General features: G+C 37.2%; 4 protein-coding genes across 15 annotated transcripts in view; 3 read left to right on the top strand and 1 right to left on the bottom strand.

The window, feature by feature from the left end:
* Positions 1–220: 220 nt before the first annotated feature.
* On the top strand, positions 221–954 carry LOC128677607 (uncharacterized protein). The gene has a single exon (XM_053758578.1). It carries the CDS (start codon positions 259–261, stop codon positions 952–954), a length of 696 nt encoding a protein of 231 aa, XP_053614553.1. The 5' UTR covers positions 221–258.
* A 139-nt stretch (positions 955–1,093) lies between these two features.
* On the top strand, positions 1,094–2,094 carry anox (anorexia). Its single transcript, XM_053758576.2, has one exon. The coding sequence runs from the start codon at positions 1,237–1,239 to the stop codon at positions 2,002–2,004; it is 768 nt and encodes a 255-aa protein (XP_053614551.1). The 5' UTR covers positions 1,094–1,236; the 3' UTR covers positions 2,005–2,094.
* A 59-nt stretch (positions 2,095–2,153) lies between these two features.
* Positions 2,154–8,877, bottom strand: Not11 (CCR4-NOT transcription complex subunit 11). Of its 2 annotated transcripts, none has more exons than XM_053758574.1 (10): positions 8,702–8,877; positions 8,524–8,615; positions 7,963–8,186; positions 7,433–7,593; positions 6,701–6,848; positions 6,218–6,340; positions 5,526–5,723; positions 4,888–5,027; positions 4,432–4,597; positions 2,154–3,802 (listed from the first exon to the last, which is right to left on the bottom strand). In XM_053758574.1, exons 1-10 carry the CDS (start codon positions 8,752–8,754, stop codon positions 3,677–3,679), a joined length of 1,431 nt encoding a protein of 476 aa, XP_053614549.1. In that variant the 5' UTR covers positions 8,755–8,877; the 3' UTR covers positions 2,154–3,676. The 2 variants fall into 2 exon arrangements, with proteins under 2 accessions (XP_053614549.1, XP_053614550.1); XM_053758575.1 differs by having other exon boundaries at positions 2,154–3,768.
* An 8,929-nt stretch (positions 8,878–17,806) lies between these two features.
* The window catches only part of RIC-3 (RIC3 acetylcholine receptor chaperone), a 34,372-nt gene continuing 30,324 nt past the window's right edge, over positions 17,807–21,854 (top strand). For 5 of the 11 annotated variants that reach the window (XM_053758645.2, XM_053758644.2, XM_053758641.2 and 2 more), the window contains exons 1-2: positions 17,834–18,144; positions 19,019–19,327. In XM_053758645.2, the coding sequence (XP_053614620.1) occupies positions 17,988–18,144; positions 19,019–19,327 (466 nt within the window). In that variant the 5' untranslated portion in view covers positions 17,834–17,987. Of the gene's footprint in view, positions 18,145–19,018; positions 19,328–21,854 lie in introns of all 11 variants that reach the window. The other 6 variants (XM_053758649.2, XM_053758642.2, XM_053758643.2 and 3 more) reach the window with 6 other exon arrangements.

The raw sequence follows: 21,854 nt of genomic DNA, 5'->3' as shown, positions 1-21,854 counted from the left end.
TATAAGTGTAACATAACGCTAATATTGCATGCCTGTAAGGGTAAACTGTTGAAACTATTGTAGTGCATGTGCCACACCTTGTACTACACAGTTACTGCAATAAAGATATTTTAGTTTGAGTTTGCAACACTAACTTACCTAAATATTTTTTGAGTTCACTTGACATGACAAATGTCAATCAATGGTTTTTTTTCTCTGCGCACCACGGAAAAAGGTGATTTATTTTGTTCTAAATAATTATCAAGATATGCTTATGCAATGAGCGATGGTCGTCCTGCTAGTGGGACACTAAAAAAATTTGTCTTCAGAGGCAAGTCTGCAAGTAACGGGGACACCCGAAGTGAATATTTAGAGATTATTATACCGGAGCTCTTAACTGCTGGCTACTCCTTTTACACGTGGCCTTCGGCGCCTCTCTTGGCTTGGTATTTGTGGACCCAACGACGGCATTTGCGAGGCCTCCGTGTCTTAGAACTCGGTTGCGGCACAGGTTTGCCAGGGGTCTTAGCTGCTAAGTGTGGTGCTCGTGTTACATTAAGTGATAGTGTCGCCTTACCGCGCTCTTTACGACATTTATCAAATTGTTGCGAAGCAAACGGTCTAGTTCCAGGTCGTGACGTTCAGATCCTAGGACTCGCTTGGGGTTTATTCCTTTCTGACGTACATTCCCTACGCCCAGTAGATCTAGTGTTAGCCTCGGACTGTTTTTACGAACCGTCTCAGTTCGAAGAAGTGCTCTCGACTGTAGCATATATTCTGGACGGTACTGACGGTCGATTTTTGTGTGCTTACCAGGAACGCAGCGCCGACTGGTCTATTGAAGCATTGCTGAAGAAGTGGGGGCTCAAGGGTGCACTCATCGACCTGGATTCTCTGACCGAGAGCTCCAGCGTGGACTATAGAGCCTTGATCGGCGACAGATCTTTGCATTTACTAGAAATCGTAACTGCTTAGGTTATGGCCAGCACAGCTAGAGCTGCTCGCCTATATGTGGGCAACCTGCCATGGACTGTTGGTCACCGCCAACTAAGAGAATACTTTGCCCAATTCGGTCCAGTTCAAACTTCTAGAGTAGTATTCGATCGCTCCACCGGTATCAGTAAAGGTTACGGATTCATTGAATTTGTCAGCCCGTCTGCTGCAGCTGATGCTACCAATAAACAAGTTCACACTTTAGAAGGTTTAAACCTAACAGTTCAAATCCAGAATAATTAATTTGCTTAGATAGCATTTATAATGGCAGAGGCGCTCCCAGTATATCCAGATTCTGACTTCTCTGATGAAGATCAATCACCCTTAGACATATCCTTCAATAAGGCAGCCGATCATGTTAGAAAGATTACAAATCAACTTAACAATAACCAACTCCTAGAGTTATATGGCCTATTCAAGCAAGGCACTGAAGGCAAGTGCAATGTCCCTAAGCCAGGTTGGTTGGACAGTCGGGGCAGGAGGAAATGGGAAGCTTGGAAGTCATTAGGAGATCTCCCCTCTGATGAAGCAAAAGAAAGATACATAGCACTAATACAGAAGTTCGATTCTGAATTTTCCCATACGCCAGATGATTCACCAGGATCGAAAGAAGCCTGGGTGGCCGTGTCTTCTCTTAGATATTCTCCTGAACCAGATCTAGTTACTAACGAGTTGTCTCTGTTAGAGGCTGCTCGGGAGAACTGTGCTGAGCGAGTTAATGAACTTCTTGAGCTCAATCCTGAACTACGACATGAGAAAGATGATGACGGCCTCACTGCATTACACTGGGCTGCCGATCGAGATGCAACTGAAGCTTTATCAGCTGCTATTAAGGGTGGATGTCCGTTAGATGCAGCTGATGAATGTGGTCAGACCGCTCTTCATTATGCCGCATCTTGTGGCCATGTGGACTCAACTAGGATTCTTATAGACGCCGGGGCCTCTCTGCTGAAAGACGATGAAGACTGCACCCCCGTAGATTTAGCAACAGATGACGATATAAAAAAGATACTAGAAGGTGCAAGGAAATAGTGTAAATCATTAATTTTAGTTTGGCGCCAGTTTAGTTGTTAATGGGAATATAATGTAGATTTATGTATTTGAATAAACTTTTTAAAACAACTTAACGTATTGTTATTACACTTTATTCTGGGAATATCTTTAAAAATAATAATTACATCTAATAGGCGAAAAATTTATTTATTCAATGGTAAAAATTACCTAAACTTACATATCGCGAGGTGAGTGAGTAGAACTCACAAAACATACGAATATTATTCATACATCACAGTTTTGTTGGTAAAAAACATTTCTACTTTACACGTGTCAAGTGAAATCTTTTTACTTTTTTATATATTATGTATTTTGACAAGGCTAAACAACATATCATTTAGGATTTTCAAAATAAAACACAAATCTAAATAATGCTATTATTACTAGTCATACATAAAAGTTTGTAAAATTGTAACCTACTGGCGGAGAGATACCTAAATTAAGTCTATCCTAAATAGGTAACAATGTAAAACTAAAACTATAGTTAATCAGAGGAGCATTTGTACACTTCGGCAAGTGCTTACGTAAGTTGAATACATTTTGGAAGGCCATAGTACCTATATAGGTCGTTTTTTATTAAAGACGTATACACTAGCTTAAATATTAGGGTTTTATACTGTTCCTATTTTATTACCTGAAATAAAATGACTATTATAGTCCAGGAGGGGGCCTTGTAAGCCCTACTGTCACATCTAGCCATCTTCTATTATCAAGTTCGATTAACCTGCGGCAGTTAGATTAACCCGCCTGTAGACAGAGAAAGCTATAGACCCCGTCATTTCCATTTCGCTCATATAAAAAAGAGATGAGCTTATTAGACATACATGAGAAGAAACGAGACAGAGCGCTGACATATTTTACAACTCATCACGTGTCCGGCCCAATCTACCAATAGGGTAGTTGACAAGGTCAGAGGTAAATAAATATATAAACTAGATGATATAGATATATTTAAGATCATTATGATAATTCATACACTGTTACAATGCAGCTGGATCGAAATATGAAGATTTAACTTTCCAACCAACTGGTTGTTTCCAACCAGTTGGTTGGAAAGTTAAATCCATTTATCCAAGTTAAGTCCATTTTCAAAAAATATGAAATTAGAAAAATATATTTAACCATCGTAAAAAAAACAAAGATGTTGTAACAACTTTTATTACGAAGCCATTCCATAAACGTAATATGTAATGTAGCTGTCGAACAAATATAGCTTTCTCAGCGAACATTTTAGCACGTTGTGACGTCACTCTTACATATCATTTAGTATGGAGCGTTTGGATGAGTCCAAAAATGAGTTGATTTTATTTTTGACATATTTTTGAAAGTATTGCAATTATCACAGTAAGTTAAGTTTTTTCACTGGTGTGTAGTGTAGGTTAAGTCATACATATAAGAGTGTTTAATCTGTAATAAACATTCAGTATCATCTCAACACTACTTATCGCCCAACAACACATGGCGACCCTGTCAGGATTTTCTAATAATATAAGGGCCTTCGAATAGTAATCAAGGCAAAAATTTGTCAACTAGCCTATTGTAAAATTGTATTAGGCCGGCTTGTATGAAATCTATCTTATTTACGCTCGTCCGCCGTGTATATAGGTTTGGTCTCGAGCCCCGCGCCCCCGCGCCCCCGCAGAGGTCGAGGTCAGTTCTCCTTGCCGTCCTTGTGGGCCTCGCCCGAGTCCAGCTGCTTCAGCAGCCGGAACAGGGCCGCCGCCTCTCGGATGCGGCTGAACTCTATACAGAACGCTTCCACTTCTATGAATAGCTCCTGGCGGGAGGCAAGTAACAAGTATAGATTAACACTGGCAGTTAATTCTAAGCTGACAAAATTGTCTCTGTTAACACGAGGGTTACAATTGTTAAATATATGTCCCGTAATATACTGTCCCGGATGTGATCGAGTGAAACCAAAATACATTGTACACCAAAATTTTCCTTAGAAATAACACAATATTCGCACCGATAATTTTAAGTTTATCGCGTTCATACAGACAGACGCGACAGGCGTCTTTTTTAAATATATAAAGATAGCATAAATTTGGTTTTGAATGTAAGGATGTTATAGAGGATTTTTTATCTATGTTGTAACTGCTGGGTGTTCATTATCCAGTTTTGATTATTTATTATTATTTAAATGAAAAACCTCTTTCGATACATGGAAAAAAACTCCAATATCCGAATTTGGTGGTATTCATGTCTTAATGTCAATACAGTGTAACAAATCATAGGGAAATACAGTTTTATTTGTATTATATTCATATAGAGAAATAAAACTGTATTTCCCTATGATTTGAGAATATAGAGACATGAATACCACCAAATTCGGTTTAAATAATGGGCTCCGACTTCATCACAATATATAATAGAGGCAAAAATTTAATCAATTTCAAAACATACCTTTACATTGATGATCTTGTTCCTGATGAGCGATTGCAGGAACACACACACTAGTCGCACCAGCCGATTCTGCATGTACCTGTCTCTGATAGTCTCACAGGTAGATATGCAGTTGCTGATGTATAAATGGACAAAGTCTACTGGCAGATCCACTGATGTCGATAACCTGGGAAATGATAGACATAGTGTGTTACATAGGCGGCCGAAAGGGTCTAGTAAATATAGTGTCTCTTTTAATCTCTTTTTGTTTATTTTTATAACACATTGTAAGTTTATATAATGCTGTATCTAATTTAGTTTATAATCTTGGTCAGAAGATTTCTTCACCTGCTAATATACTTTTTACATCGTTACGTTAAAAATATAGTCAAAGCAAAATGAAACGAATTGGGATTAAAAAATTAATAGATTTCTTTAAATAATCAAGATTTTTGGCAAAACCTAAATATGTATTACCTATTGACAACTTCCATAGAATGCAGCGACATCTCCATGTTGACGAGCACACTGAAGTACTCCGTGATGTGCTGCGAGTGGATCAGTTTGAGGAGCACAGAAATTGCTACCATCGGATTATTTTCTACCAAGTCTGGGAGCTGGAACAAATACCATTCTAGTTACTAGCTGTCGCCCCCGGCTTTGCCCGCGGTAGCCTATGTTTGAACCTGGGTAAAATCGGGATGTCACACAAATTTTAAAGTACAGTGACCCCCAGCAAGGGCACAGCACCTATTGAGACATGATATTTGGTACAATAAGATCACTTTGACAAAAATAAAAGCTTGTGTTAAAAATGTCATTTTTGTAAAAAACCTATATTTTTACCAGATTTCTACACCTGCTATACAACGACCTCGGTAGCGCAGTGGTAAAGTGCTTGCCTCTGAACCGAGAGGTACCGGGCTCGATCCCCGGTCGGATCATGATGGAAAATGATATTTTTCTGATTGGCCCGGGTCTTGGATGTTTATTTATATATATGTTTTGTTATAAAATATAGTATCGTTGAGTTAGTATCCCATAACACAAGTCTCGAGCTTGCTTTGGGGCTAGCTCAATCTGTGTGATTTGTCATAATATATTCATTCATTTACCTGTTGTGGAGTCAATCCAATCTCATACACAGTGTCCGGATGTAGATCCAGCAAAGCCAACAATCTCTGTTGTTGCGGTACACTGAGAGCCGCCTTCAGTGACAACTGAGTCAGTTCCTTAGCCTCGCTCACTACGCTCACTGGCTCTTTCTCTTCGGACTTCTTCTCTTCTTGCTGCTTCTCTTTCTTTTCTTCTTGCTGTAAAAAGTCACAAATAAAAAAAAAGTATTTTTTTGTTTTACACCATACATTAAAATATTCAAAGGTTCCACTCTAGAATTGGACCACTAAATTATTCTCCCGTGTATGTTGTATGAGGCAATCAAGAGCTATATAACCACGGAAGCTGAGCAGAAATAGCATTCCTAAGTAGGGTTGACGTCAGGCAAGTGGCCGGTCGTAAAATCACAGGGGAATCTTCTAAATATAAGGTTTTCTACCGTCACCATTTTTGAGGCGTCATCAGAATGTAAAACACATATCCTTGACAGCTATAATAGCATTTTCAAGGAGATTTGGTTGGTCTTTACTAATATGGTTGGCCGTGTCGATACGACTGCTTCTTCGTATTAGCGAATCGGTCACAGACCGGTCGTAAAATCAGGGAAATCTTCAAAATCTATGTAGATCCCAGGGTTTTTGGGGTTACAGAACCGAAAGTTCTTCCATCAGCAATCAGAAACACAATTTACCTTACTGCTAGCAGTCTGGTTGTGTCTCCGTTCCCTCTCAGGTTTGAGGCCGGTTAATCCATCGCAATCCGTATCGTATAAAGGTATGTACGCACCGCGGTTCACCAGGTTCTTCCATACTGCCTGAAATTCACATTCTTCATAAAATTTCATCGTCTTAAAGATATAGGTATTCATTTTACACAGACATTACTAATCAAATCTCACTTCTAGAAGATAGAGTAAAATTTCCGTGAATTTACTTATTACTTGAGAGCGTAAAATGAAATCTCTGTTAAATCTCTCTTTAAATGATTTACAAATGAGCATGTCAATAGACTCAGATTTAAAAAAAATAAAAAAAAAACAAAGAAAACAAGAGGCAGGCACAGAACAAGATAAACACCGATAAAACCTAAGTTAATGGATAGATATGAATGGCGAGGAGAGGCCTTAGCCCAGCAGTGGGACACCACAGGCTATTAAAAAGAATTGTAAGTATACCTCATCAGCAAAAGGTATATCGGAGTCGATCAAGAAGCTAGGCGGAGGGATGGGCCCGGCTGCCTTCAGCGTGCGATGCAGCGGCATGTAGTCGTTGCCCATCAGAGCTTCCAGCAGCTCCTTCATTGCCATCCTGTTTGGTGGGCTCCTGATAATGAAATAAATATAAATAAATATATTAGAACAAATAACACAGATTGAGCTAGCTCCAAAGTTCGAGACTTGTGTTATGGGATACTAACTCAACGATACTATATTTTATAACATATACATATATAGATAAACATCCTAGACCCGGGCCAATCAGAAAAAAGATCATTTTCCATCATGACCCGTCCGGGTGTCGAACCTGGGACCTCTCGGTTCAGAGGCAAGCACTTTCCACTGCGCCACCGAGGTCGTCAAAGTAATCAATTGTATATAATAAGTTTTTTACAAAAATTTCACTTTGACACAAGCTTTTATTGTAGTCGGAGAGATCTTATTGCATTCAATGCATGAAAAACTAATCATGTCAGAGCAGTAACACATTGAGGAGTTCCCATGTTTGAGATATCTGTTTCAAAGTTGAGTTGAAAGATTCCAAGTTAAGGCAACAATAGCATTCCCAAAGAGGATTGCAAGTTTTATTTTGGGACAAAATTCACAGAAAAATTTTAAAAGTGGGATTTTTCATCTCAATTTCCATTCACTCATTAATCAGTTTATTATGAAGTGGAATAAAATGTATACCCATCACTAAGAGGAATCAACGCTGGAGCTGTTGCTCGGGCCATGGAGCTCATTTCCGACACCCGCTCTGCGACTACTGCTTGCAACGGGCTGTAGTCATACTCCAGGTCTTTGGGAGTCATTTCTGTTAGCATCACCTGCTTGGCCGACTTCTTCATCACCTGTATACATATTTATTTAAATATTTTATATACACAACTAAGTCCACAAGTTAAAATTAGATTAAAAGTCAAATTATAAGTAAAATTTATTGATGATTGAAACCACAGATTGAAACATTATAACATAATATGTGATAATTATAATAAGTCAATTAATCATGTTCAGTTTCTATTGTTCAGAAAGGTAGGAAAAACAGCGGAATAAAGGGAAGGAAACACAGGGGACAATGAGAGATTAAATTCGTCAAAGGGGTACATAATATTTAGTGTCAAATTATCTCACAAAAAAAAATAGAATCTTCTTTAAAAAAGCTACTTGTAACAATGGATTACAATGTTGAATGAACATAATGTGGCCACAACACTTACATCCTTAACATTAATAGGCAAGAATCCATGCAATTGTCCTATAAACAGTCGCTCTTGCGGCAGCAATGGCAACAACCCAGGTTTCCCTTCAAGCAAGTACAGGAACAACGGACTGAATGGGTTGTCTAACTTGTAGACGTCGAACAGGAGTGCAAGGGCTACCACACGCTGTCCGGGGAGCGACAGGTCTCCGCCGGTGATGAGGGATGAGAGGAGGAGGCACACTGGAATTGCATTATAATACTTTAAGTTTTAATTCAACATTTTGAATGTTGACAGGCAAAAAGAGCTTAAATAAATGACAATGTTTTGGAGATTAGAATCTCTTTTCGATATATTCAGTTTTATAGAAAACAAGACAATAATCTTCATATATTGATATTTTAAAGCAAGTCTGTCCTACTATCTAATATTACTAATAATACTTTCTAACCTGCCAGGCCGATTTTGATGATATTTGGAATAGATATAGTTATAATGACCCGGGGTCAAACACAAGATACCGTAGACGGAGCTGTGTGCAACAGCTAACATTATACATGTAGGAGTCCATAAACTTACAATTAAAATGTTCCGATTTTGGAAATCTCTTCTGTACTTGAGCACATATGGAATCCAAGCTTTGTGAATCAACGGTTTGTTCAGAAAACAAGCTGAAACAATAGATAATTGTTTAGTTTTTAAAGGTAAAGTACTCGATAGGTTAGAACAAAATGAAAATAGGTACCAAAATACTTACTCTAGAATATATTTACTATTTTCATTTAATAGCTGCTGCTGTGTTTGTGACATATTTGTACATATAATAAGCTAGGTATTATACTAATTACTTTATTAATGATGAATTGAATTCAAATAAATATCTTCATTCCGATTTAGTTCAACAAAACAGGAACACAAAATATTATTGACATATAATTGACACTGACACTATCTATTCTGACAGACAGCAGCACCAAGACAATGACATTTATTTTGTCTCGTAAAAATGCTGATTGCAATAATTATGAAAACATCAAAATGCCTCTTACATGGAGTACCTTCTAATTCCACGACCTCTAATGATAAAAATGCTGTTGTTTTTTCTTTTTCTAGTTTAGATAATACCCGTTCCGGCTTCGCTCGGGTAAACATATAAACATAATACACCTAAACCTTCCTCAGGAAACATCTATCTCTTGGTGAAACCGCACGAAAATCCGTGCAGTAGATTTTGAGTTTATCGCGAACGGATAGACAGATGCGACAGAGGACTTTGTTTTATCATTTGTAAGGAGGATTTATGACAGCAACTTCCCGCGAAGTTCAAACTCATTTTTTCTTAGCTCTCTTATATGCATGCTTAGTTTTCTTAGTATCATATCATTTACAAATTGAGGATTTCCATTCACTCATATACCTATTTGTACCACCTCTTCGTATTGATTGTCTAGTACAGTAGTTATTTGATGAAAGACAACATTAAAGTAGCTATCACGTATGCAAACTGCATACCTAACTTACTACGCCACGCCATTCTTAGAAACCATTATTTATTCATCATATATGATGCGCAGCCCTTTGCCGCCGATGTACCGAACATAAATTCCATCACTGATTCTTTCTATTCAAAGTTGGGCGCGGCGACATAAAACAATGAGACTATAGAAGTACCGCATATCTAATGTTGGAATGTTGGAAGTTCCTTCCCGTTACGTAAACGACGTACATACATAACAACGAAATAGACGTTCTGTCCCGGTTTGTTGCTTTTTTATGTGCTATTCCTAATATTTATTTCATTAATAGCTACCGTATTTACATTCAATTGTATTTTTGAACTAGGTAGTAAATACTAATACTTATTTTTCGTTACAATCGCGCGCTTGTTACAAGTTCAATCAAATCTATGTTATCTGAAATTTTATACCACACAAATGCCTAAATAGTACAAAACAGAAATCATACCCTGTTTTCTTTATAAAAACAATGATTGAAAGGTACTTAGGCACATACTACTGATTGAGGAGCTCGATACATGCCACTTTTGCAATGTCGGGCATTGAATTGGTGATCAAAATATTATTATTTCGAGTTCCTCTTAACTTTGAAGTTGACGAACTGTATTTGCAGCAGTTAAAACCCGATAATCACAATTGGGTAGGTATATAAACATTAGAGATAATTCATTGACGAAACATGAGTGTCTGCCTGCATGAGACTTCTGTTCTCTCCACATGTTGTTGTCGCACGAATGTCTTCGATAGACGTGGTCTGCATACAGACACCATCGATGACCAATTGTCCACCGATATGGACTCTGATGCTCATCGAACCACAATAGCTTCAACAAATCGGTAGTGTGAATAGACAGCGCGTGTTATTCCATTCGGCAATAGACACAGAAAATAATTGTTAGTTTATTTATTGCCTCATCAAATACAGCGTTCACAAGGAAAATGTATCTAGATTTGATAGGAATAAAAGGCATGAAACGCTTCTTTCGATTCTTATCTTTCTTAGTCCGATGACCACGCGGACAGATTTACTCATGGTGGTTTTCATTGACCTCTAATTGCTTCCGGCGAAGGAAAATCATGGTGATAAATGGTGATAAAATCTGCACACTAGTTTACCATTTAAGTAGTTCACTACACTAGTGGTATAGGTACGACTGCTTTCCAGTAGATGTTTTTTCCCTTTATTTGGGTTAAAACAAACAGCATTACATTGTATGTAGCTTAAAAATAGTTACATTTAGGTAGTATGTATAGATAAATGTAAACATCGTTAAATTATGATTATAATTATCATGATAAATAATAGCGTGTAAGGAAAAAATAGTTAATGTCTAAAGAATGGCGTGATCACTAGGCGTCAGATACAAACTCAAACTCAAACTCATACATCTTTATTGCAGTAACTGTGCAGTACAAGGTGTGGCGCATACAATACTATAGTTTCAACAGTTTACCCTTACAGGCATGCAATATTAGCGTTATGTTACACTTATAACACATACTATATTACGTGCAGTACTTACAAATTAAACTGTTTGAACAACTTGTAATTTGTCTTTGCACACGATATAAGTAATTTCACACGATATAATTATTTATGGAATACATACCTATTTACTCTCGTAAGGTATGAGTATTATACTCATAGTATACATTCAGCTTAATGTTGTTAGCCGTAATAGCCAGAGCCTATCAAAATATAAAATTTTGGAATATTTAAAGTCCTTGCAGATGTCATTAAGGACGGATTTACGGATAATCATATCCGTAAAAAATTCTGTGATCCGTTAGTATCTTGGTGAATTTAATACATTTCACACCAGCCTCCACCAGTCAGTCAGCACTCAGCAGTTCTTTGGTCAGCAGTCACAGTCACAGTCGATGCAAAAAGCAAGGAAATTCCTAAGATCTATAAGTACCTAATGCAGTGAAACAAGATATAAGGCCAGTGCACAGAACATTACTTCTGTGGGACAGTGTGACCAAACGTTACGACTCGCCATTTTGACGACCTCGGTGGCGCAGTGGTAAGATTCTTACCACTGAACCGAGAGGTCCCGGGTTCGATCCCCGGTCGGGTCATGATGGAAAATGATTTTTTTCTGATTGGCCCGGGTCTTGGATGTTTATCTATATATGTATTTATTATAAAATATAGTATCGTTGAGTTAGTATCCCATAACACAAGTCTCGAACTTACTTTGGGGCTAGCTCAATCTGTGTGATTTGTCCTAATATATTTATTTATTTATTTTATTATTTGTGTCCATATAAGTACAAACTTTCTAAGTGCAATAACATAATTATCACAATGTAACTTGCCCCATCGTGACCTCTCGTTTAGCACAGCTCCATGCTGTGACCGGCATGACGAGGTGGCCGCCATTTTGTTTTGACGAGTACCCGCTAAAATGGATGACCTTGAAGGGAATCACGGTTACGAAATTATTAGTAAAGGATTCGGCCTCTTGAAATATTTTTTTTTTAAATCGGCATGTACGTTGCTATATCCTTTTCCGATCGATTGTGCGTGAAATATATATCGTAAGGAGGAGTATTTGTTCTACCTGCCTAGAAATAGCATTCCCAAAGAGTTTAAAAAAAGTAAAATTACAGCTTAATCTCCAAAATTTAAACGAGCTACGAAGTATCACTTACAACAATAGATTTCTCTATAGTATATATTAGAAATTAGAAAATTAGTACTTACCTAATTTCTAATTTGAAAAAATCAGTCAGGTTAATCAGACAGGCTACGAGTCCTGTATTAAACTACGATCTTGGTTTTCTTCGAGGAAAAGACATATGGGTCTGAATTTCGCAAAAAAATCCCAGAGCCTAGTTTATGTCGTTTAAATATAACAAACCTATAACTACGTACGTCTTAGAACTAAAACAGAGACAAGTAAGTGACTTTGCAATTATTTATGTTTTATTTTGTTTTATTATTTGTATTTTTAATAAATGAATTTAGCTGGAATGAAAAAAAAAGTAATTATATTAGTGTCTACAATTTAAAAGGTGTGGTGTGACATAGTGGTATACTTAGGTACGAGTATTTACATATACTTAAAATATTTAAAGAATATACACAAAAACTATTTCGAATAATCAAATTGATGCCCTTATGTTTGCAAAGATTTGACACAATGCGCGTGAGCATTCAAATCGCGTACACTCGCTTCCACAATGGCGACGGACGCGAAAATATGTGAGCAAGTGTCGCCATTCGACTTAAGTAACAAATGGTGACTAAATCTTTGCTTTTATCACTGTTAAGTAGTTACATCGAAGCTTATACGTCGGTAAAATTTCAGATTTAATAACCATACAGCTACCTACATAACGAGCGACGAGCGATTTTTATGTTGACAAAATTAATCGATGTAGTTAATAAAGTACAAATATCATTCTAGAAATCCGCTCTACGAAGCAAATTTCTTGATAATGATAATTTTCGTTTCTCTCTATAGAATCCCGGCATTTAGCTTCCTGTTATCTCAAACTAAAATAAAAATTCGCTTGTATTCTCATTAAATCGATCGAAAAATTACGCGAGCCACTCACCTAGCTAAATTTTTCAATATGTAAGTCTGAAATTTTTGAAACAAAAGTACAGGTAAACACATAATTCAATATTTATGTAATTTATTTGTAATATACATTTACAATACATACATTTATGGGCTAACCCACAGTACAATCGCTTTACTTTACAGAGAAAGAAGTACCTATAGTGAAAAAAACTCTACCCTACTCTCTCTCTCGGCGGATGTAGCTGCCGAATATAATATATTTAGCAGCTACATCTACCGGAAGAATCAATTAACAAATCTCATTATCTAAGGTTGAGGCCCATTTCAGATAAGATATAATGCTATATTAATGTGTATGTGTGGGTGTCATTTTGTCTACAGATGAATGAAATGACTCATGCATGCTCAAGTACTGGGTCAAGTAATTATTCTTCTGTGAATCGAATGCCGGCTACATAGCCGAAGCGAGTATACTAATATTGCGTGGTTTGTATGAGAGCTTTAATTTACTGCAAGTAAAAACCAGTAATGTGCCTTTTACTGCAAGTCATGGGTGGATTACGCGCCACCAAAGAAGTCCCGCAAACGTGATTGGTATTACATTGCTAATACCAACGTGGCCGATCTGTTATTGATTCCACATATTGGAATTTAAATTTTACGCATGCTTTTTACTAATTTTAAAAATAATAATAATCATTATTATAAGGTAGCTATTTAATTTAGTTATATAAATTGCTTTATAAGATGAATCAGGAAACACACTACTCAGCAACTTATTGAATTTGAGAAATAAATCATTGTCGAATTGTTACCAAGATAGCAAAATTGCAGGTTGGGTCTAGCTAGCAAATAGTACGCGAACGAAGTCGCGGGCGAAGTCGAAACTAGTATCAGAATAAGTAGATTGTATTGGCAAGCATTATTGAAATGAAAGAACATCATATTTTTTTAGGACAGAGATGGTTGACGGAGACGGAAGGAGGCCTATGCCCAGCACTGGGCCACGGAGGGCTGAAGATGATGATTTTTTTGTAAAGAGTAGGTAAATAGGTAACTATATTATCTTAACATGATAAACGCGCGAATCCTTTTTCATTTGTTTTGTTTTTTCGTTCAATAGTAGGTAAGGTGTAGGCTTAAATCTATAAAAACTTGGGGCCCACATATTTTTTCAAATCGACAGTTAACCCATTATTAATTCTTATTCTTGTCACATACATTCCCTCCAACAAAACAATGGGCAGGCAGCCTCTTTTCGTCGCAGGAAGTAGCGCACGCGCACCTCGTACAAAATGGCCGAAGCCGCCATATTTTAAACCTGGCATGGTTTTATAAGTCTGTCTGGATGCTATGGAGATAGCACACCATAAATACAAAGGATATCCTTTCTCGTTTCCGCTATAACGTTTTAGTAAGCAAGGAACGTGATTCGTATGCCTGGTTCAATAGTTAAGTTCTTCCGCGTGGAATCGTTTTGAGTTTATCTATCTAAAATTAAAACATCATTGCTTTGATAACATTGTTCGCAGTTAAATAATTAATCTGTAATCATCTGGGAGAGCCATGCATATTTATGCCTTTTGCTATAGAGACCCTGGGACCTTGGGGTGCGGATGCAAAAACCCTTTACAAATAAATTTCCGCACGCCTGGTCGATGTCTCTGGGGACCGAAGGGCTGGTGACAATTTTGGCCAACGTTTGAGTTTGGCCATACAAAGAGGAAATGTCGCCAGCCTTCTGGGAACTTTACCGCACGACGACGGCGATTTAGTGTAAATTTTTTATTTAAATTAATTTAATATTTATTATTTTAGTTTTAATATTTAATTCTAACAAATAGCTTAAGTGTGTATGTGTACTTAATTTTATATTCGATATTGGCATAATATATTATTAAAATAATTTAATGTGAAAAAATAAAACTGTATTAGGTATGTTAGTGCTTGTTAAATTAACAATTAATTGATTATAAGCGATAAAATCATGCCATGATGAAGAAGCAAAGAGATAATTCGAGGAATCATATTTCAATGTCGCAACACGATCTTGCACTTTACATATGCACCTAGTGAGCTATGTAGTGGGACTTAAGATCTTGATTTCTTAATAGGCATCAACCAAATCTCGTTAACTAAACCTTTAAATAGATTTAATTTAGGTCTTACGCTAGATTAAAAACTCTACTACACTAAAAACTATATGGTTTCACAAGCACAGTCGTCTGTCGTCTACATTCCTAGTTTCCAATAAACTGACAATTAGATATGCCAACGAATGTGTAAAGTGAGGACGAGAATAGAAAGCGGACCCCGGGCTCCAATGCTCAATGGCTGAGGAGAGATAGAATGGTTTGACTAAAACCTTAGCATACTGTACTGAGGACCTATATTTGATTCATATTTCTGACTGTACCGAGATTGAAGACTAATTGTGGGTAATTGCAATGATTAAGTCAATTCACGAGATAGGTACTTAAAAATTGTCTACTTTAATTAAATTTCTAAAAACCAATACGAGGCAACAACAAGTTCATTCGGTTTCAACATTTTGAAGCATAGTAACTTAGAACAATAACTTGGGTCTAATTTATGTCATTGATCTAATGACTACCTACGATTTGAATTAATTTCATCAATAGATCTTTCAGTAACAAGTAAATTTATAAACCCACACGGGGTTCCACAAGGATCTGTCATAGGCCCCCTAATAAATTCGAAGTTAAATCTTTAATTTATGCACAGTATTATCAACATTACCATTGTTTTGTATACATCTACTTCAATATAAATATATCTGCTTCTCTTTCGCATAGATCGTAAAAGAGAATCAAAGGAAAAGCTATAAAATTGAGATTCTTCTCGTTATTATTATTATTATGTATCTCCTTTTATAAATTCACGGCACTAAGTCCGGTCCTTTGAGAGGCTTGCGTGGGGATGGATCCAAGACGTAGAGGGCCTTTGGAGAGTTTTGATGTTGTGTAAGTCTCCCGCCAAAACCCGCTCGAGGATATACTGATAAAATATATGGTATTATTATTATTTATTTAATACACTAGCAGCTTAAAGCTGTCTTTAAATGTTCATCAAGTCTATTTTTAAAAGTGTTTATATTAGGAGCACTTATCACAGTTTCTGGCAGAGAATTCCACAAACGCACAACACGGTTTGGCAGAAAGTGTCTTTTAGGATTACTAGCACATGGAAGCTTGCTTAGTTTCATAGAATGTCCTCTCAGTTGTTTGTTTAAGTTCACAGTGAACATGTCGCCTATGTTACTTACACTGTAGTGGTTATTCAGAATTTTAAATGTTTCTATGAGGTCACCTCTCGCCCTTCTCTGTTCCAGTGTCATCAATTTAAGTTCCACGAGGCGTTCATCATACGTTTTATTTTTCAGGAAGATAACAATTTTCATCCATTTTCATCCAATCTTTAACTAATTGATCTCAATGCCACCAAATCAACTATGTAGTCAAACGTGGGCTTTGAGTTTCGCTACTTTAGCCTCTGTCTACTCCGTAAGGAATGAAGACGTGACATTGTATCTGTATAAGTTGGTATTATAGTTTGTTTGAAGATAAGGTACTACCGTCCACCTGTTAAAGTTGCAGATAAGGAGTGTTTACATTTACCTGCGTTATCTCAGGAATCCTTAGCTAAGGCGCAGTTCTCTGCATCATTGCAGACTGCAACATCTTAATAACCCTCTGTCAATAAGGCTCGTTAAGTTTTTGTAAAGATTTTGTTACTGTTTGGTTTTGTATTTAATTGGTTTGCACGAGATGAGAGAGCACGGTGAATACTGAATACTTATAAGAAAGTTTATTAATTATCAATTATCTCAGTCTATATTAATTAATTTATTTTAGGTACCTATCTACTTTAATATTAATCAGGCAATGGCCTGCGAGGAGGAAGATTTACATAAGAACGGTAATTATACTCTATGCTAATTGAAACTGATTAAAGTTCATGTAGGTTTGCAACTAGATAGGTACTTCATATACTTACGTTACGTTACTTGTCGCTACTGTAGGTACTAAAGCAAATAAATGTACTATCTACAATAAAAAAAACACACCTGAAATTAAACTATTCCGCTTAATTACTTAAACGCACGTGATTCTGCAGATTAAAAAGTTAATAATGTATATAAATTTGGCTAACTAATTTCAGTAGGTATAACTATTTCTTGGATAAATTAAAAACAAATAGGTAAGTAAGCAAGGTATTTTTAGCTATGTTTTCCGTAAGCATGTGTGTATCTAACGAATGAGGTGCAGATGGGTCACGCGGGGTGTGTCACGCTTCGCATATGACTCTATTAGGCGAATTATCGTAATTTACGTGTTATGACGGACGGTGTTACGTGGAAAACTACGTGTGTTGAACTTAGGGGAGGCGTTCGCCGATATGTCCTCGCCTACGACCAGCAGGTACCTACTCCGAAGTGTCTAATTAGTATTCATCTGAGCGCGTGTAGTGCTTCTCGCGGTGGGGACGGGTTAATAGCCCACGCCGCCTCCGCGCTCAGGCATATTGTACCGAGTTGCGACCAGCGAGCGCCGTACGCTCGCCCGTCAAATGTTAACACACTCTGTCAATATTTGAACTGCAGTTTGGAACCCCGCCGATTTCTCCAGATGAAGCCGAGCCGGTGGCTGGGAAGGCAAGAAGTCGGCATAGCTGTTTGAAGTCGTATACGGCTGTGTCACTTCGAGCCAGCTCAATCCACCGGCTTTCAGCGAACGAAGATTTCAAGATGCGCGGATGCTCCCATAAGGATAAAAACGTCGGATCGCTCCCGTAAAGTTTTCGCCGGGAGGGGGCGGGCTTCTTGACAGCTGTCATTTCGCGTTTTCTCGAGACCGTAGGAGTAAAATGTAATGAAAATCTTTATTTTTATCACACACGACGATGTTCCCGTAGAGTGCGACCGGCTGTGTTCTTGAGTGACGAAACGATACGAAAACACGACGACAGAATGGCGAACGAGGAGGTGTTGGGTCCTCGAAAGACGATGTTCGTATTAGTGATTGTTGTGGGGTGTTTCGCGGTGTTGTGGCCCAGGATCCTGTCTCCGCTGATCTTGGGCCACACGCAGGAGCAGTTGAAGCCGAACAAGTTCGACCGGGAGGCAGGTAAAGTCGGTATTTTTAACTCAAGCTCAATGTCAATAGCAGGTCTGCTTGCGGCGTGTCGCGGCTGTTTAGATAGTTATAATCTAATTATACGCTGCTTACGGCAGACGAATTATCACCACACTGCAGCTGATGTCATGTCAGCCTTCGAAATCGGAGTATTGTGTGGTTTAATGTTATGTAAATCGGTAGAATTTTATTCGCTACCAGGTTTCAATAGTTGCGAGGCTTGGCGAGATATTGCTAAGTAAACAAGCGCCGGTCCAGTTATTGTTGACTCTGGGTTTAATGTTTACTGAAAGATCCAATGGAATGCAGTATTTCTGTCATAATAGCTGTGGATTATTAGATTTGAACATGGAATACTATACTGCATAGAAATTGTTCATTAAATAGCAAATTGCAATAGGAAAAGTATATAATTATTGTACTATTAAATGTTAAAATGGCAATGTCAATTGAGTTATAGTAAATTTAATGATTCCATAGCAATAATAAAAAAAACATAAAAATCAAGGGCATAAGTACTTAAATACTTATCTTTATTTACTTGCTCTGATACATTCTACCTCTCAAAAACATTTTCTAATGTCATCACGGTAGACTTGAAAACATCAAGAGTTTTTATCTGCAACAAGATTTTAATTTTCAAGAAAACTAAAATCTATTTTGAAATGTACCTGTGATGGTTCCAGCATACTTAATTGTTATGTAGCTTTTTTATTTCAATTTAAAGATAAATAAGTGGATACATACTGTAGATCAATACATCTCATATACATACTGTAATAATAAAGCAGAAGTTTGAACCAGTAGGCTGAGACTTAGCTCTCATAGTAATTGTTTACAACAAACCAATAAAGTAACTCAACAGGGTGCTGTGAAGTACTCTTCGAATCTGAAGTGGCCGTACTGGAAATTGTCAACGAAGTCTGCAACACGATAGCCCATGGAGACCTAAAATCACCGTATGCAGCAGCCGAATGTCGAAAATTTGTCAACGAAACTTGCGGATTGGACATAGCAGTGTTTCTGAAACGAAGCGAGAATGTTGGAAAGACAACAAAGATGTTGCTGGACACCATGAAAAATAGCAACAGTTCATGTCTGAAGGAGCATTTTGGTGTACCAGTAATGAGTTTAAGCTCCCACCAAGCGTACAATTCGTGGACTCTACCGGACAGTTAGTTTAATTTTTGCGGACTAAACTAACATTGCATGAAGGTTTTGCATTATTTAGAAGTTTTAACTATTCAGTTCATCAAATTTAATATTTAACTTTTATGCAGGAAATGAATACCACACATTGTTAAATACTCTTATATACATTTTCTTCCTTGTTGTATGTAATGTAATTATGTAAAATAGCATAGATTTTGAGAATATAATTCTGGATATAATCAGAAAAATTAAAAAGACATTTAAATGCACATCTCAAAATGCTAAAATACTGGGCGCAGTTCATATGTTAGCTTCATTACTGTAATTTACTTTTATAAAAAAAAATACAATTTTAGAAACTACAGGCACCTATTTCGAAGCAGACACGAATGTCTGGCGATGAGTGCGCCTCTATGCCCACAGAAAGCGCCTCTATGCGCACAGAAAGCGCCTCTATGCCCACAGAAAACTAAATGGTGTTGGCAATTTTCAACACAGAGTTTCTTCGTGCTAATTTATTAACACCAATTTAAATTTCTTCCATTTTTATGTTGTGATGGACTTCGCTCAGTGTCTCCATAACGCGACCTTACAACTAATATAAGGCTATTTACACACAAATTAGTTTGCTCACGACAATCGATGTGTTGGTAACGTGTTACATGTAATTTTCGTCATTGTACGTGTTTTAGCGACGAACTTTCTTGTGCAATTTCAAAGTATGTAGGTAGGCAGCTGTTGAGTAATCTGTTGACCAAAATCATATATGTCCGAATGTTGAAGACGTTCGTATTTGCAATTCCGACCGGAAAAATACACGAACCACGGCCATAGACTCGAGCACTTTTACTCTCTTCTATAATGTGTATTACGCCACAGATAATGTTGTATTTGTCCTCACAAATTTTGCAGAATCGTCACGCTAAGAAGAAAAAGAAGCACTTTAATACTAGAATCAAGAAAAGTGATTTGAACCCAGTAAATAAATGTGCAGCGTTAAATAAACTAGATGGTGCAGTATACGATTCAATACTTAAAGTGGTCTATCAATCATACCAACTCGTAGGCCGTGTAAATTTAGCGACGCGATTGTGTATAGTTATGAATTTCCTTACATTGATATTATGAGTGGAGCTAATTGTCAGCTCACGACTCAAACTATCTTTTCAAAATATCACCGGTTGATTTGAGATCCCTACATGGGATAAGTCCACTGTATATACGTGTATATTTCTTGCACGCTAATGCTAGAACATAGTGCTTGCAATGTCACGATTTCAGCGCTCCTAAGGGTCCTGGGTACCGCCTTCTTACGCGCGCTTGTTTATATACTATATACGATATCGAAAGGTAAAACATTACAAAAACGATCAAGGTTCAACTGCGATCCAGCAGAAATTATTAGCGTGATAGGGGGCTGATCCTCGCTCCCTAGACAGCATACGGAATCAGGCCCTAGGTATCGCCTGTTTTTGATTCTCCGTTATCTATGCTTACTAAATACAGCCTTTGGCTGCTGTCTCAAGTACTGGCCACTTGCAACTTTTTTCTTTTTTAACGCAAAAATCTTCAGCCGCTCTTCAAATCGCTCCAACGGTCGCGTCGCCGCAGGAATCTGCCGTAAACCCACAACTCAAGTGTTCTGAATGCAAATAGACGTACATTAGCTTTCACATTGTCCGTTTCAAGTAATACCCGTTCTGCGGCCTCCGAGACAAGAACAAAAGTTTTGACGACACATTGTCACTTGCTAAGGCCGGTGGTGGTGTGATTCATAAGAGGAAGCGATTGTCAAAGTGATCAACTTTATTTTATTAATCTGTTTCGTCCTGCAAAGATCTCTTTCGTTTTATTAAGCAGTTATATTCTAAATAAATCTTAAATAATACGTAAAAGTGGAATTTATTACACTCATAAAGAAAAGTTATTTATTGTAAATATGAATGTGGAGCTCGCAGAGAAGTTTAGTAGAGAAAATCTTTGGCTTTGCAATGCTGTATTTATTACATTATTGAAAATATTTCATTTCACCCATTGAAACAGTTAAAACTGTGCTACTATCTAATTCATTACTTTGGCACCGATTCAAAAAGCCGAAGCTGAACATACTACGACCTTTCATAAAAGCATATAATATGTTTCTACATTTTCTACATACCTTAGTTATTACATAAATTGACTTTTATTATGTTTATGTATCAGCGGAGAACATTGTGGTCGTATGTCGAACCTTTGCAACCACGATTTGCCCAACTATTTGTTATGTGTAAGCAAAGTTCGATTGTGACTAGTAAAACCATTGTGTGTGAATCGATTTTGGTTATTTCCTTTCAAATTTCAATCTATTTTAATGCGGTAATTACCGGGAATCTGAGCCGAACACTCGCTTAGCTGAGATGTGAAGCATGTAATCATAATTCATTTGAAAATAATAATGAGATGAAAAAAATCTCTCTCAATCCTAATCCTAACTAATACTATAAATGCGGACGTTTGTTTGTTTGTATATTTGTTACGCTTTACCTGCTCAACTCATCTTCTTTAATGTT

This window comes from Plodia interpunctella, chromosome 18, assembly GCF_027563975.2.
Source record: "Plodia interpunctella isolate USDA-ARS_2022_Savannah chromosome 18, ilPloInte3.2, whole genome shotgun sequence".
Taxonomy (NCBI): Eukaryota; Metazoa; Arthropoda; class Insecta; order Lepidoptera; family Pyralidae; genus Plodia; species Plodia interpunctella.
Note: the sequence above shows the minus strand (reverse complement) of the source record. Positions and strands in the feature narration are given on the sequence as shown.